Source organism: Thamnophis sirtalis, unplaced genomic scaffold (genome assembly GCF_051295495.1).
Source record: "Thamnophis sirtalis isolate CommonGarterSnake01/CBP01778 unplaced genomic scaffold, rThaSir2_p1.2 scaffold_1, whole genome shotgun sequence".
NCBI classification, from domain to species: Eukaryota; Metazoa; Chordata; class Lepidosauria; order Squamata; family Natricidae; genus Thamnophis; species Thamnophis sirtalis.
In genome coordinates, this window is record NW_028261381.1 from 127,694,120 (window position 1) to 127,710,273 (window position 16,154).

Consider the following 16,154-nt stretch of genomic DNA (forward strand, 5'->3'; position numbering starts at 1 on the left):
AGAAAATAAGGAAGTGATCTTTTTTCATAAAGATTGAGTCATTAGTGCCCAATGAATCCAATTAACATTACATATTCCAGTGTAATAGAAAGAGCTACAAGAACATGCATTGATCAACCTTCACTATCTGCATGCTATAGTAAAAGACATGTTATGCAAATTGCTCAATAATCAGAAAAAAATGTATAATAAAGAGTATTTGTGTGACTGCTTTGCTAGCATAAAAGCAATAAATTTCCAGCAGGTAAAATTATGGAAATATGTTACTTGAATGGAAATTTCCAATATGAGAAATTATCTCGGTTCAATTTCTTGAAAATCAAGCATTTGGTTCAGGGTGAAAGATTTTTATCATCTGAAACACAAATGCACAGACTTCTTAGGCATTAAACTTTCGACGTCTCTGCTTTTCTTAGTTTTTTGTGTTAATTTAGACCTTAGTTTTAACTTAGTTCTTAGATTTCTTAATATTCACAACTTGTCCTCAATGAGCCTCCACGATCCCTGACATATGTGCAGTAGTTCTTAAGACTGAGCAATGCTTAAACACGTGTCTTGCTAGCACCTACGTAATTAAATACGTCCAGGGGGATAGCAAAAAATACTGTACGGTCAGCACCTTTCACTCCAATCCTCCAGCCAGAAGATGACCGCGGACCCTTTAAGCCAGAAGTCTTCAAATTTGGTAACTTTAAGACTTATGGACTTCAACTCCCAGAATTCTCTCCAGCTGGAGAATTCTGAGAGTTGAAGTTCTTAAGTCTTAAAAGTTGCCAAGTTTGAAGACCTCTGCATTAAGCGGAAGTCGTGGTTGCTATGGACGCTTAAAGGGCGGGTGTTTTTTTTTCTCCGGAAGTAAACGGCTCCTCGCTCCCAATCTCGCGCTCCGGGCACGTTGGGCCTGAGGGATGGAGGACGATTTGGAGCTGGATGAGGAGATCTGCAAGGGGGTAAGGCGAGCGAGAGGACATGGTTGCCATGGTAACGGACGGACATGTTTTCTCCCCCCCGGCCCATTTTGCAGCCCGTCTTTTGCGTGATTTCCTTTGGCGGGCGAAGAATCTCCTTCCTCAGGCATTTAGCCGGACTTCGCGGCTGAGGTCTTGCCCCCCCCCGCCTTCCCCGCCTTCCACAAACCCAGCCCCAGTTCCCTCTCCAGGCCCCAGAGTAGGTCTCTCTCTCTGGATAGGTGCGTAGCCAAGTTTGTGCCGCAGCTCCGTTGACAAACTCAGATTTGGCGCGCCGGTCGTTAAAAGGGCTTTAAACGACGAACTTTGCAGCAGAGCCTCCCGGGCGAATGTTTTTTTCTCGGAGAGTCACAGCAGAAACGCACTTCGATCATTGCTACAAGTTGACAGGGGAAGCTCTGCCTCTTATTATGATTTTCTTTGAAGACGTTTCGCTTCTCATCCAAGAAACTTCTTCAGCTCTGACAGGATGGTGGGGAAAAGAAGCTTCTTGGATGAGAAGCGAAACGTCTTCAAAGAAAACCCAGAAAGTCCCGTTGCCTCTTGAAAAAGCATCTTTGGGACAACCATGACCTGGATGACTGAGAATCTCAATAGACATTCATCCCTTAACTCTTCTTGGTGAAGCTTTTTGACTTTTCACCCCGTTATACATCAATTATTCTCAAAGGTGTTTCCTGAGTGATAGCTCCAAAACCATTGCTGTGAAGCTTGTCCATCTTTCCCTCCTTAATGAACTCTTTCTGATAACACACTAAGGCACATCAAAAGAAATGGTAGTTAAATCTGATGGTTATGAATGGTCCCTATACAATATTGTGAAAGAGGAAGGACAATGAAACAAACCAAAACTTCATCCCTGATTACTCTCACAATAAATTTAACGGGCAAGGGAATTTATACACGTTTTCTTTTTCAGAAGTAAACTATACTGTATCCAGTGGAGCTTACCCTTTAGTATTTTGGGGACAGAACACTTTGTTCAAAAGAATTGAATCTTTCAAATGTAACATAAAGAATTTGTAAAATAAGTCAAACATAGCTCTCTAGTTGAATTTAATTTCTTCCACTTTCTTTTCCTTCCATGAGGAAAAGAAAGTGTTGCCTGTTTTTTCCTCCTTCCCATTCTGCAATGGCTTACTTTTCTCCTTTTTTGACACTTTATTCAATTTTTTGAGAAAAAAAGATACCTATTTTTGTTCGCTGCACATGCTTACTGTTGGATTCATTTTTCTGATGTAAAATCATTTTTTTTACAAGTCATCATGCATGAATGGCTCCAGGCTAAAATAGTCTGTTAACCACAGATTGATTATTCCTGCATTCAATTATTATGTGCAGTTCTGAGGCAGATCTTTTGAATAACTACCGTAATATTCTTCATGTAGGTAGTAAAGATGGGTAGACGTGCTCATCAAGATTTCTTTCCAGAAGAAAACCACACTAGCCAGACGAACTCTCCGGCTGCACAGGTGGGTATAACTAAATAGAGCAACATTGTCTGGAGGACTTGGATTTGACTTTCCTGATAAATGGATACATGTTACTCAAGTAACAATGTAATGCTATCCTTCCTGGATTGCAGAATTCCAGTTGACCATTGCAAAACAGAAGAAACAGAAGAATATCATACAGTAACGGTTGTGTATTTATTTATCAAATTTCTACACAGTCTATCTTACCTCAGTGAATTTGGGCAGTTTGCAGACGTCTGGCAGTTGTCTGTATTTTTGCAGCCCAGATACCCATAGTGAGATTTTCTAATTGTGAGACCTGCTAGTTGTAGAATTCTTGTCCTTCTGGAACATGCTGTCAAATATAGCTTTTCACTACATGTTATATTTTCATACATCTGTGACAGAGTTGGAAAAGCTGGTTTGTTAAATTCTGAATGACTATTTACCAAGTAATCATTTACAACACAATGTTTTGAAGTACTTAGTAAGTTGGTCATTGGTATAATTTTTATCAAATAGCATTACTTGGTTCACCATATTTCAGATTGGTTGCTGCATGTCATAATGTCCTCAAAGTTACTGCAAATTTGAATAGCAGACTGGAATATTTTCTTACGATTACGTCAGTTAAATGACAAATTATTCAATGTTTATTTACCGTATTTATCGGCGTATAACACGCAGTTTTAAAACTAAAATTGCAAGCTTAAACCCTGCCTGCGTGTTATACGCCGATACTGCGTGTTATACGCCGGGTCCCAAACTGCCTGCTCCAGCTGATTCACCGGCGCCCATGATACTCATAGAAGTGCAGCATCCATTTCATGGCAGCGTCGGCGGCTCTCCAGCTACCCTGCCTGATATAACCCCTACCTTGCAGCAGTGGCGGCAGCTCTCCAGCCACCTGCTGTTCGCTTTAACCCCATCATTGAACAAGCGGCGGCTGGAGAGCCGCCCGCTGCCTGATTTAACCCCATCCTAGCAGCAGCGGCTCGCAGCGGCCAGAGAGCCGCCCGCTGCCTGTATTTTTTCTCCATCATTGCGGGTGCTTACCTTCCCGCCCGCCTGCTCTCTGGTCCCAAGTGTACGCGCCGGCATTCTCCCAATCAGCTGTGAGTCCGCAGCCGCCCGCGCTGCTGTTTTAAAGGCTGCTCCTCAGGACCCTCCGAGGCCACCGTACTTCTGACGAGTGACGTCCCTGACGTTACGCTGAGGACGTTACTCGTCAGCGCAATTAAAGAGTAACCTGAGTCTGCTAGTGACACAGGCCAGGTACTGTGGTGAAAACAAAAACATATAGAAATAGGGGTTTATGTGGGGGGGCTTGTTATGTGGCGCAGGGGGAAAGAGTATGTGATATGGGGGGTGGGGTTATATGGTACAGGTGGTATCAGGACTATGTGGTACAGGGGGATTAGGTTGTACAGGTGGATCTGGGGGGGGGGATTAGGTGGTACAGGGGGATCAGAGGGGGGAAAATGATGTGACAGAAGAGGGTGGGGAAGTAATTCATGTTCTAATGTTATAAATTTTAATCCAACATTAAGTTCCGAGCTTCCAAGTCATTTATTTTTAATGAAAAAAAATTTTACTCAAATTTTTGTGTTAAAATGGGGAATGCGTGTTATACACCGGTGCGTGTTATACGCCGATAAATACGGTATATGCAAAAATATATCAACATGTGTAAGGAATAGACAATTCTCTGACAGCATGGATATCTATAGAAGGACCTTTTCAGCAAATCTGAAGGGAAAAATTTGTAACAGATCTCATGGATTCTCATATTGTCATGCCCTAAGATGTGTAGGACTTTAAGAGTTAATACAACATCTTAAATCATGCTTGATAAGCAATTGATCAAAAGAGTAGATATTTCAGTATGGACATCTTGCAATCTCTTTTCCTTTAGCAGCCTAGGTGCTATAATTTGCAACTTGGGGACACTTTTAAAGGATATTTCATGTACTGAGCATGTAATAGTTAGGATAGGGTATAATCTAGGCATAAATAACTGCTGTCAAATCTTACTAGCCCAGGAAGTGTATTAGTTGTACTAAGTATAATTGTTCATTGTTTATTTTTCCTCATTCTACATATTATTGATAATAGACAATTTTCAAAAGCACTATTCTCATTATATTGATGACACATTAGTTCAAATGCTATTCTCATACAATTTTATGCAGTATCAGCATGTATAACTGAGAGGTTCTGAGGATATAAAGTTGAAAAGCCTAACTATGGCATTAGAGAGAATTGTATACTTGCTGCCATGCAGTGTTTCTAGACCTTGGAATATGAACAAATGATCTCTTTAGACTGAAATTAGATAATGTTTGCCAAAAAAATTTTTACCCAGCTTCTTCTTGCTGTAAGACGTCTGCTATGACTTGACATTTTTCATTTTCACATGAAATATTAAATTCTTATCATCATAATAATGGGCTGAAATGAGCAGTGAATTTTGGATTTTATCCCCCCATGCTTCTCCTTTTCCTATGTGACTGAGAAGGAGGTATTCAAATGTTTTTTTTTCTTAATTGTGGTTTCTTTCAACCAAAGTGACAAAATGTTTTAATATTAATTATATATAAAACAAGCAAATTTAAAACCATAAAAACTCAAAGCAGAAAGAATCAGCAAACATAGAAATAAATTATTGCAATATTTATTATATCATGCAAAACAGAGACATTATTCTTGTAAACAACGTTGACGGGAACTGTCCACTTTCAGTAGTGCTACAGTGTTGTTGTTATTCCACCTAGTTGTGGATTTTTACTTAATTCAGGGCATATAGTTAGATTAACCAAAGCATAGTATCATGTACTTCTGGGATATAAAACTCAATGTGGAAACACAATGTGCTTTGAATAATACAGAAATATGGAGATCTATACAGATTTTCTATTTGAATACTCTCTTCAAAACATGTACTTTAAATATATAAATATATTTTCCATCAAAGGAGAATCAGTATTAGTATTGCCCATCCTATGGAAGTCTTTGTGGAATGGATCAGTGTTTCTTCTTTTGAAGCCATCCAGCTGCCTGTACAATAAGTGTTGGACTTCCAACTGTTCCCTTGGTATGTTGCCAGATTCTCCAATAGGAATCTGAAAAATGTAGCTGAACTCATGTTCCCTAATTAGGTCAGCTTTCTTAAAATGAGCTATAGCCTCATTCAGCCTGAAGCTCCCCAAGGTCTTTTATTTAGCCTGTAGAACCTTGAATAGCTGCCTAGTTATTTTTGGCCTGCTGGGGTTATCTCCTTATCCTCAATTACATTTTTCATCATTCTCCTCAAAATAACTTTTAAAGTATCTATATTTCCCACTACTTTTCATTTTGGTCTTCACTGTTAGTACACTGATCATTGCCGAGTGTTGAGCACAAGCTCATGGGAAAGGTTACATAAAAATTCTAATTCTACCATGTATTTCACTTTTTAAAATTCTTTCTAACCAGACCCCACCAAAAGATGAGGGAAATGGCTATTATTTGAATGCTGTTTTTCCTCACATTGGCTGGCCTTGCAACATTGAAAACTATTGAAATACACTGTACAGTACTGTGCCATGGATTATGTCTCCCTAAAAGAGTTTGGATATTTCGATATTAACAACATGGTCGTGGATATAAGGATAATAAAATATATTTTTCAATTAGAGTTAAGCAAGACAAGAGACAAAGCAGGTACAAGAGATACTACAAATTTAAACCTTTTTCAAGGTTTCAAGTAGGGATTAGTTTTAAGAGGTTCTATGCTTATATTAAGCAAAAACACTTCTTTGGATAAATAGGTAATTTAGACATAGTAACGATTTATAAATATTTCTATAGAAAGAACATACTTGGTAGTTAGGTTGCAAGATCCATATTGTTTCATAAACAAGGATTACTTCCATTGGAATAAATGTATTGTCAATACAATGTAATGACAATATGAAAGCATTTTTATTCGGATGTAATACCTGAGACCTGTTTAGTTTCAGTGAAGGAATACACTGTACTTCCCTTACATCCAGTATTGTTAATTAATTAAATAAAAGGTCATCCAATTCCAATATGGCATGCAATATAAATTTTAAATGATAGAATATAAACAATACAAAACACAAGTATTCTGATAAATAACATAATTCTAAAATACCTATTGTCATCATACAATTTTTCACAGATCAGTTGTCCATTAAGGAATCCTCTACTCACTTATAATCCAAGGAGAAAGCCAGATTTTGAATGCTCATTTTAATAATAATTGTAATCTTGTGGGGGGGGGGTATTTCAGGGGGCAGGTACTATGACAGGGAAGGCCTGATTCATGGTCCCATCAGATGAGACTTTGAAAATGATTGAATACCTTTTGCAATGGAAATTCCTTTTGATCCTATCTTTCCTTACAGTTATCACTGTATTGTATGTCTCGGAACTTTGCAAAGATGTAGTCAATTAGGTATTCTTTACTTTTATCCTCCCATTTTTATTCTTGACTAATCTATTTTTGCCCAATCTTAATTTTACTCACTCTTTAACCCTTATAACTGCTCTTGCAAAGTTTATGCCAACATTTAAAGTCTTCTGCCTTCAACAGCCATGATACCATTTATTTTAAGCTCTCCTACTTTTTGTAAGTTAAAAATATTAATTAACTACTTTCTTTTTGTTAATGTTTTAATCTGCAGCTGAAATTTATATTTAAGTGAAAGTTATCTTGCTAAATTTAGTGGGATGTTTATTCTTAAGAAAATCCTGCCTAGGACTGCAACTCTTATCTCCCACAAAGTTTGAATCTAGTACTCTTCTTTGTCTTTATTTTTTGTCTATCTACACCGTATACACATTTTTATTTATGGTTGTGGGATACTTATTAAATCCATATTTCTATTCTAATAATTCTTCAGCTCTGTTAACAACAAACCCTCCAAGCCATTCTATACTTAAAAGTTGTATTTTATGTGATTTAGCATTTTTGTTACAATCAAGCATAGAGTTCCGCCAGTGTGTATGGCACACATAATGAGAAAGTGAGGGAGGAGTCTAGAAAATGGCAGACGAACATGTTTCTTGGTCCATTCCTTTAGTGGAGGAATGGACCAAGAAGGTTAAGATCTTCAGCGATCCTCAAGCCACTCATGGCTAATGACTCTTTACTTAAAACACGACTCTTTCCCTCAGCATGCCTAATATTTCTTTACAACACCCAAAGAGAGCTATTAAATATGTTACAGACTCAAGAAGGAAACAGTTGCCTCATTTGATTAGTTAGGATATTAGTTGTTTTTAACTAATATAGACATTGAATATTTCTAAGAGCCAAGGTGGCGCAGTGGTTAAATGCAGCACTGCAGGCTACTGCTAGATCAGCAGGTCAGCGGTTCAAATCTCACCGGCTCAGGGTTGACTCAGCCTTCCATCCTTCCGAGGTGGGTAAAATGAGGACCCAGATTGTTGGGGGCAATATGCTGACTCCCTGTAAACCGCTTAGAGAGGCCTGAAAGGCCTATGAAGCGGTATATAAGTCTACTGCTATTGCTATTGCTATTGCTATTGCTAAAGGATACATAACTGCTATTTTTATTGAAAGAAAACATTAACAGTCTACAGTTAGCAACATGTCTCATTTAAATACCTTACCTATAAAGTATAAGAGAAAATTGAGAGTTTTGCTTTGAGGAAAGTTTCATAATGGTATATACAGATGCAGTATCAACTACTTACAGGTTAGGAAAAAGTTATTAGAGATATGATTTTTTTTAAAAGTGTAATAAATGACAGCTTGTACATATGCGTGGCACGACATAACCACGAACGTCAAAAGCGCGCCGACAAAACCGCGGCACTAAAACTGCGATGTCAAAAGCGCGCCGACAACAGCGCGCCGATAGAAGCGCGATTTAAGTTAAGGTAAGGTTTAGGGTTAGGTTTAGGGTTAGGTTTAGGGTTAGGTTTAGGGTTAGGTTTAGGGTTAGGTTTAGGGTTATGTTACAGCGCGCTTGTCGGCACGCTGTTGTCGGCGCGCTTCAGCGCTCATTCGTCTCCGCGGTTTTGACGGCGCGGTTTTGTCACCGCGCTTTAGTCACACGTGCTTTTGTCGTACGCGCATTTGTGGTGGAACCGTACATATGTGTAGCTCAAATATGTTGCCTTAATGCATCTAATCAATGCTTGGGAATGCGTCTAATCAATGTTTTGGAATTCAGTATATTCTGTGACAAAAATATGTATGGGGTCTTTCTGTGTATGTAGTCTTTTACATCCATATGTGGTGAGTTTCCCTAAAGCATCCCAATTCAAAATGCTCCTTTTTTGGCACTATGGTCTCCTGGCTTTGGCATCTTAAGAATCTGGAGAAATAATTTAAAGATCAGAAAACTCCATTCACTGCAACCCCTGAAGGTTTCACATTTTGTGACACAGTCATTCCAGTCGACTGAGCTCTGTCGCTTGCGGATAAGCCCATATAAGGAAGCTATTTCCTGCTTTCTAAGCTCTGTTTGTCCTTCTGCCCTTCTGCGCCCCCTTTGCTGAAGAAATCTGGTATGTTGAAACTGCAGCACTTGGCTTGTCCCTTCTCCCTGTTTATTTTTGGAGAATGACTGTTTTTGCTCCTGTTAGGGAGTTATGCTGGGTCATGCCTCCTCCTTCCAGCAGGCAACAGCTTCCAATTTCAAATATTGTTTATTTCCCACACTTATAGTCTACCTAAAAATCAATTATCTCAATATCTATAGGAAAGGCTGAGTTTCCCCATACAATTTAATGTTCAGGAGTGTTTTCCATTCTTTGTGATTTTTTAAATGATTGTCCATTTTTCTTGCTTTATTATCATTGAAGAAACTTACAAAAACACTAATCTACAAACATTGTTAGACTGCTTGATAGCCAGTTCAAACTGTATCACTTTAACCAGTAAGCATTATTGGATATCACACCTTAAAAAATAAGAGCATTGTAGAATCAGACCATAGAACTGTCTATATGAGCATCCTGATTTCAAAGTAGCCAACTAAAAATCTGCAAGTGGGACATAATAATCAATGAATTTATACACCCAAGATGGCACTGAGACCAGAAGAATTCTTTCCATTCTTTCTTCAGGGTACTGTAGTACTATCAGCATATTCTCCCAACTTTATTCGGATAGCAGGTTTTTCCCATCCACAGTATTTCAGTTTCCTGAGACATTTGTTGAATATTTAGAAGATATTCTTTTACAGTATGTTTTTTTTATAGTAACAAGACCTTAGTCCAAATATTCAGATGACTTTTATTAACTATTAAAAATTGATATTAATAAACAGAAATTAAATGATACAAACCTGGCGTACTCCATTTGCAAAGGGTAGAACAATGGTCCATATGTCAAGTAATGTCCTTGTAGGACATTATATTAGATTAGAATCATTGGACTTTTCTCAGCTAGCCCTCTACTTCAGACTAGGTAATGAAGAAAAATTCCACAGCTAGTAACATCAAAAGCCATTGATAAATCTCAGGGAACTATCAGAGTTACGTTCTCTATCTTCCTTCTCCAATTCAACGTATTCTTTAATAGTTGCCCACTCCTGTATTACAGAAAGTGCAAAAAGATGTAATAGAAAAAGTAGGAATTAAAATGCATACATTGGGAAAAAAGTGCATGGAAGAAGGTAAGGTTTTTAAGTTTTTAAATATTAGGTTAATATACAGTTAGAAAAACATGAAAGTGAATGAAATCATACTTGACAGATTTCCAATACATATAATAACACTCCATTGGTTAAATTGTAGCATTTAGACCTGCGCCCCCCCCCCAAACTTTAAGGCTTGTCACCCTGGCGGGGGAGGGGGAGGGGAAGCAGACTGCACAGGCAGCAGGCCGGCTTAGCTTGCCACTTGTTGAGTGCCAACCCGCTGCTTGTGTAGCCCAGTTACAAATAGGCTACGGCTTGGTAGTATGTTGCAGCACAGGGGTTGGGGACACCTGATTTAGACTGTAAAAATATTTAAGTATAAGTACTATTGTCATTGTACTTAAATACAACAAAATTGGTTATAACTCTTGATTTCATTATAATTATTAGCTATTATAAATGTCCCCTTCTTGGGTCACTAATGTAGAATACAAATGACCAATAATAATTACTTATTTTCTTTTATATTGTTTTTTTACACTTTAAGCGTCCATCATCTAAACCACATATACGCGAAGGAGTGTGGTCTGGCTTTGTTGGTGTAAATAAGTAAGTACAATTTTGTTTAAATAAACTAAATATTCAAAATATGATGTTACTGTAATCTGGACAACTTCCTAGAAAATGGCAATGGAAACCTTTTAGAGTATTATAATGTTGGCTCAGCCTTTTTGGTTTTGTGCAAAACCAATAATGCATCCCACATGCATTTTTTCTAGAAGAGCTTGAGGTCATGGGGGTCTAGTGGAAGAGAACACTATAACAACAGAATTTATGTCAGCTCTTGGTTCTTTTAGGAGCTAGGTCTTCTGAGATATAATTCCATTAAGCTATCCCACACTATACGTTTCTTGAATGGAAAGAAAATAATGCAGTCCTTACAATTGTTGTAAGTTTATGATAGCATGTGGTTGGACTGTGTAATACTTTGGTGAATTAATACTCACTAAAATCCCACAACTGCTATCAACCTTAACAGTTTTTCATCTAAAAACCTTGTAAAAGCAAATTTTTACATCCTTTCTGAATAATAAGGATGGATTTCATATATTGGGACAATATTCCAAAGTGAGGGAGCTGGTACCAAGAAATTCATTCTTTAGTCTCAGTGAGTGGGTTCTCATCACATCCCTTCTTGGCTGTCTCATATTGTGTGAACTGATGCCACCTAAAGTTGGTGGTTCTAATGCTAATAAAAACTTTAAGTAACAACCTGCCCCTTGAATTGGGTCCAGAATCCTCTTGGAGATCAGTGTAGCTCAAACATTCCCAAGCCTGAATCCCAACTGGAAGAGATCCGGATATCCGTATCGTCCAGAATACTCAGTAATTGCTGCCCAGTAACTTCTCCAGCCTTTCCTAGAAAGGGAAGGTTGCCAGTTGCTTGATACCCTGTTTCCCTGAAAATAAGACCTCCCCAGATAATAACCTCAATCGGGCTTTTGAGCGCATGGGCTAAAATAAGCCCTCCCCAAAAATATTGCAACACAACATAGTCATGAGGTTACCACGCTCGCCGCTGCCTACACCTTAAAAATAATAAAACCTCCCCAAAAATAAGGCCAAGCGCTTATTTCGGGGGTCAAAAGAAAATAAGGCCCTGTCTTACTTTCAGGAAAACACAGTATTTATCTTAAAAGGCTGAATTGAATGATAGAACAGGCCAGGAGGGGCATAGATTTAATCTACTGATGACTCAGTTCATCCTAGAAAGAAATCTGTCCACATCCATTGATGTCATAAGGTCCAAAACAGTGCCAGATGATCTTATGAGGAAGAATCCAAGGTGATCACAAGACATTGTGTTTGTCATCTCACATGTCTCTGTCCCACTGGAGTCTAGATATGAGGATATATGCATTTTTGTCTGCAAAGAACCTGGCAAACTGCCCAGTGCGTTATGGCATTTTCCATCAATTTCTGGAATGAGATTTAGAATCAGAATCTTTCATCATCTTTTGACATTTGGTTTATTGAAGTGCTGAAAAAATCCATGTTTATAAAAGAAATGTTGAAGGAATGGTGGTAGCACCATGAGTTAGTTCTCACCAGAAGCTTATATTCTCTCATCCAAAGATATTCTACTAATGGAATTCCAGATGCGGTGCTTGCTTTGTTAATGAAATTGAAAAGCCTTTTATGGGATTTTAGGACTATCTTGGAGGAATAAGTTGAAGTTGTCTGAGCATCACTGATGTTTCATGAAACATTTTAAGAAGCACTACTATAGTGGGCATGATAGATCAGGATATATCAAAAAGAAAGAATAACCCAAGATAAATATGAAAGGGACACGAACAAATAAGTACAGTGTGTTTGCATTCTTTATATACTTAGTATCTTCACTATTTTCATTACATTGCTCTATAACAAAATATATTGAACTCTGACTAGATATATTTCAACTACATGATTAGTTCTTCAACCAGTAGAGGGCACTCAAGTTCTGTTTTGAAAATTGTACAAAGTTATTTTATGACATCATTTACCTTTTGATAAATAGATTTACCGTAAATGGCTCCCTATATTAGCTCATGCATTACATTTATAAAACAAAGCAGGAAAGAAGCATGTGCTTGCTGAAGAAATCACCAGTCATACGGCAAAGAGGCACTTATTTTCATGTGTTAAGGAATTTAAATGAATGAAGGTTGGGGAGATGAGAGGGTAGAATGAGATAGGATGAGAGAATTGCCAATTTCTTCTTTCAAAATCTTAATACATTCTGCTTCTATCAGAGATTTCTTTTATATTCTATGTTTTGCACGTCTTTGTCTCTGTTTATAAAATTAACATGTAGCAACGTATATAGTTTTTTCTGTTCACTTACACACGTAAACTGTAAGTGCTTTGTAATACAAACACTATTTTTTATCCTATTCTCCAGTGATAACTATCCCTGAAAAAGAATCTTAAAATATGAGTAATATATTTGCTCGTTATATTTGATTGGGTAGTTGAAGCAATAGTGATATGATTTCCCCCCAAAATGATGCTTATAACATGCAAATATACAAGCCTTCATATTAGCAACTTAGCTAATACTTGAACCAGAAACTTGATTTGATCAGTGTTTCATATTTTCTGAAGTGTTGTGAGTAAGCTGCTGTGCAATTTATTGGTTTGCCGTTTTTCTAACTTTTTCCATCTAAGCCTGTCCTGTTGATGTTGAGCTTCAAGATTTAAAGATGAAATGACACTACACTGGTTTAAGCTGATTTGCTGAGCTGTGACATATGTATATTAATGCATGCTTTTATGTCTTGTGAAAATGTTAATATTGTTTATGCATTTAAATATCAGGATTGTGTTTCAGCCTTCCAATTATAATGTAGAGATAATCTGATTAGTCTATAAAACTTTTATAAGAATAATAGTAAGATAAAATATGAGAAATGTAGTGAACATTTCATGAGATTATTTGCTGCTTTCAGAGATGTTTCAAGATTTGATATTGGTGGATACTTCCCTTCCCTAACTGAAATCAATTGGGAGAAGATAGCTATGCCAACCAGCTCTAAATTGACATGGCTGAGGACTTACACTTAACCCTGACCTAATCTTTCATTCATAGCCTACTACTGAAGAGAATACCACCACTTAGAGATGTGCATCTGCAGAATTCTTAAATTCAATTCAACTTAAATTCAGCCTAGAACACAGAAATCATGGCAGAGGAACTTGATCAAGTTCTACTAACTTGCATTAATTACTGAATTTGGGACTTATGTTCAGTTACTTAGCTTGGCAATAGAATATCCATGCTAACTATGATGCAGAAATGTAATATTTATGTGGAAGGCTCACAATTTTAGTCTACCTTAGTAGAACAATACATTCTTTTTAGGATCTTTGGCCTGCCACACACTCTATTATTTTACTATGCTTTTTCATTAGTGGCGAATTGGGAGGGGGAATAGTAAGGAGTAGAATGTGTTGTTGTCAAAATAAAAAATTCCTTCCTAGAAGCCCAAGGTCATCCTTTGTCTCTACACCTCTGAGCCTGACCAGAACTGGATGGATGGAACTGCCAGCATGGCAGTGGAAGATTGGACCATGTGATGGACTGGTGGGTGTGGGGGGAAAATCATGAACTTTCAACTGGATGGGAAAATCCAGGAAGCTTTCAGTTTCGGGTTTTCCACAGATGTGCCAACATGTCTCTCTTAATAAATTGGAACTTTGAGGAAAACTCTGCCTTGGACTCTGATTTAATTTTGGATGATATTTGGAACGCTGACATTATCCCGAATCTGCCCTCAAAATAAATCACCAGCAACCCTGGCATGGTGTGCTGGCGAGGGGTGCTGACTCCCAACACTGAGCTGACCCAGTCAGCATAAAATATCAGCGAAGAATTAAGATAGAGCCTTGAGAAAAGAAGCTGATGATGAGTCGCTTCTCTGCAAAGTGCAAAGGAATTTGTGGAGGAGTAAAATTTGAAGAATTATAGTGTCTGGAAAGATGCAGCCGGAGGGGGCTGGAAAGGCTAATTCTACACACGGCTTGAGAGGACTGAAGCAATCACCCAGTAGCCAACAAGATGATTGGAGCCTCCCAGACCAACTTGTGCAGTCAAACGTGAGTGAAAATTCCCCCCTCCTTCCCTAGCAAAGGCTGCAATGGACTGGAGTGGAGATGTTTACTCCTTCCATACAGCAACAAGTAAATTGACCCATTCCCCTGATCTGAGTTGCAGACAGACATGGGGAATTCAACCCAGCCAGCAGGAAGGGATTTGGCTAGCATCTCTCACTAGTCAGCCATCGATGGTTGGGCTGCAGCCTGTGAATCAAGCACCACCCAATTAGGCTTTCTTCCCAGGTCATGGATGGGAGAGATGTCCGTGGCTGCCTGCTTGGCCACCAACATGGGGAATTCAACCCAACCAGCAGAAAGGAGCTTGGGCCATATCATCTCCTAGCTAGCAAGTGATGTTTGGGCTGCAACATGTGAATCAAACAACCCCGGAATGGACTTTCTTCCCAGGCCATGAATGGGAGAGATGCCAGTGAGCACCTGCTCTCCCTCAGCAGATGGCACCATGTCGGATAACTGGGCAGTGGCCAACTCAGGGATTGACTCTCCCACTGTCCAATCTCACCTGCAATGCCCCAACAGGTTCTTACTCCACCTTCCGACAGAGAAATGTTCTCGACAATGGAAGAAGGGATGAATGAGAGGGAAGCTGCAGGATGGATAGTGGAACAATGTGATGAAGTGCTTCCTAAGTTTAGAGATGTAACTGGGTTCCTTCCCTCGTGGGGTCCAATAAAAGGCCACCAGTGCTGTCAACTTGACCACAGAGCGTCAGAGTGCCTGGCTCCAGCCCCAATATCACAAACGTGCACACCAACTGCTAGCGCGGTAAAGAGAAGGCCCCAGATGCCACCAGAAAAGAGTCATCTGGGCCAACAACCTCAGAAAACTGATCCCCAACCTAAAGTGATGAAGACTCCACTCAATGGGGAAACTTTGGAGGAAGAGAATAGTGTAGATGACCCGATGGTGAGTGCACCCATCCATCCCTTTGCCTTCCAAACCAAGCTCCAAGTACCCGAAACGGGGGTGGTAGGGGAAGTTGAAGCAGTCGTGGACACCGGCTGCACTCGATGCTTAATCAGCATATCAATTGTAAAACAACTGGGCATATGCACAAGACCTCTAGCCTGTCCCATTGGGGTTGAGCAGGTAGATGGAATGCTAATTGTGTGGGGGGGGGGTCCTAGTCATGTTAATGACCGAACTAGTAAAGTTACAAGTAGGCCGCTACTATGAGCTTCTCAGATTCATTGTGGTTCCAAAGATGCCAGAATTAATTATCTTGGGGCTTGCATGGCTTGACAAGTAGACGCCTACGATAAAGTGGGAAGACAGCGGTAGGAAATTGATGATTGCATTTAGGCCACTACCACTGGTGGAGCCAAAGGGCCACCCAGGGACGATTGAACCCAAGAGCCCAGAACCTGTAGCACCTGCAGCAGAGACAAAATCCCTAGGTCTCCAACAAGTACAAAAAACCTTGTTGGTGGATGTTTTGTCGAGAAAGC

At 39.1% G+C, this 16,154-nt stretch overlaps 1 protein-coding gene across 2 annotated transcripts in view; it reads left to right on the forward strand.

Annotated features, from left to right (window-relative positions):
• Positions 1-842: 842 nt before the first annotated feature.
• IFT43 (intraflagellar transport 43) overlaps positions 843-16,154 on the forward strand; it is a 61,726-nt gene continuing 46,414 nt past the window's right edge. For both annotated transcript variants that reach the window (XM_014061554.2, XM_014061555.2), the window contains exons 1-3: positions 843-950; positions 2,357-2,440; positions 10,592-10,653. In XM_014061554.2, the coding sequence (XP_013917029.1) occupies positions 909-950; positions 2,357-2,440; positions 10,592-10,653 (188 nt within the window). In that variant the 5' untranslated portion in view covers positions 843-908. The remainder of the gene's footprint in view (positions 951-2,356; positions 2,441-10,591; positions 10,654-16,154) is intronic.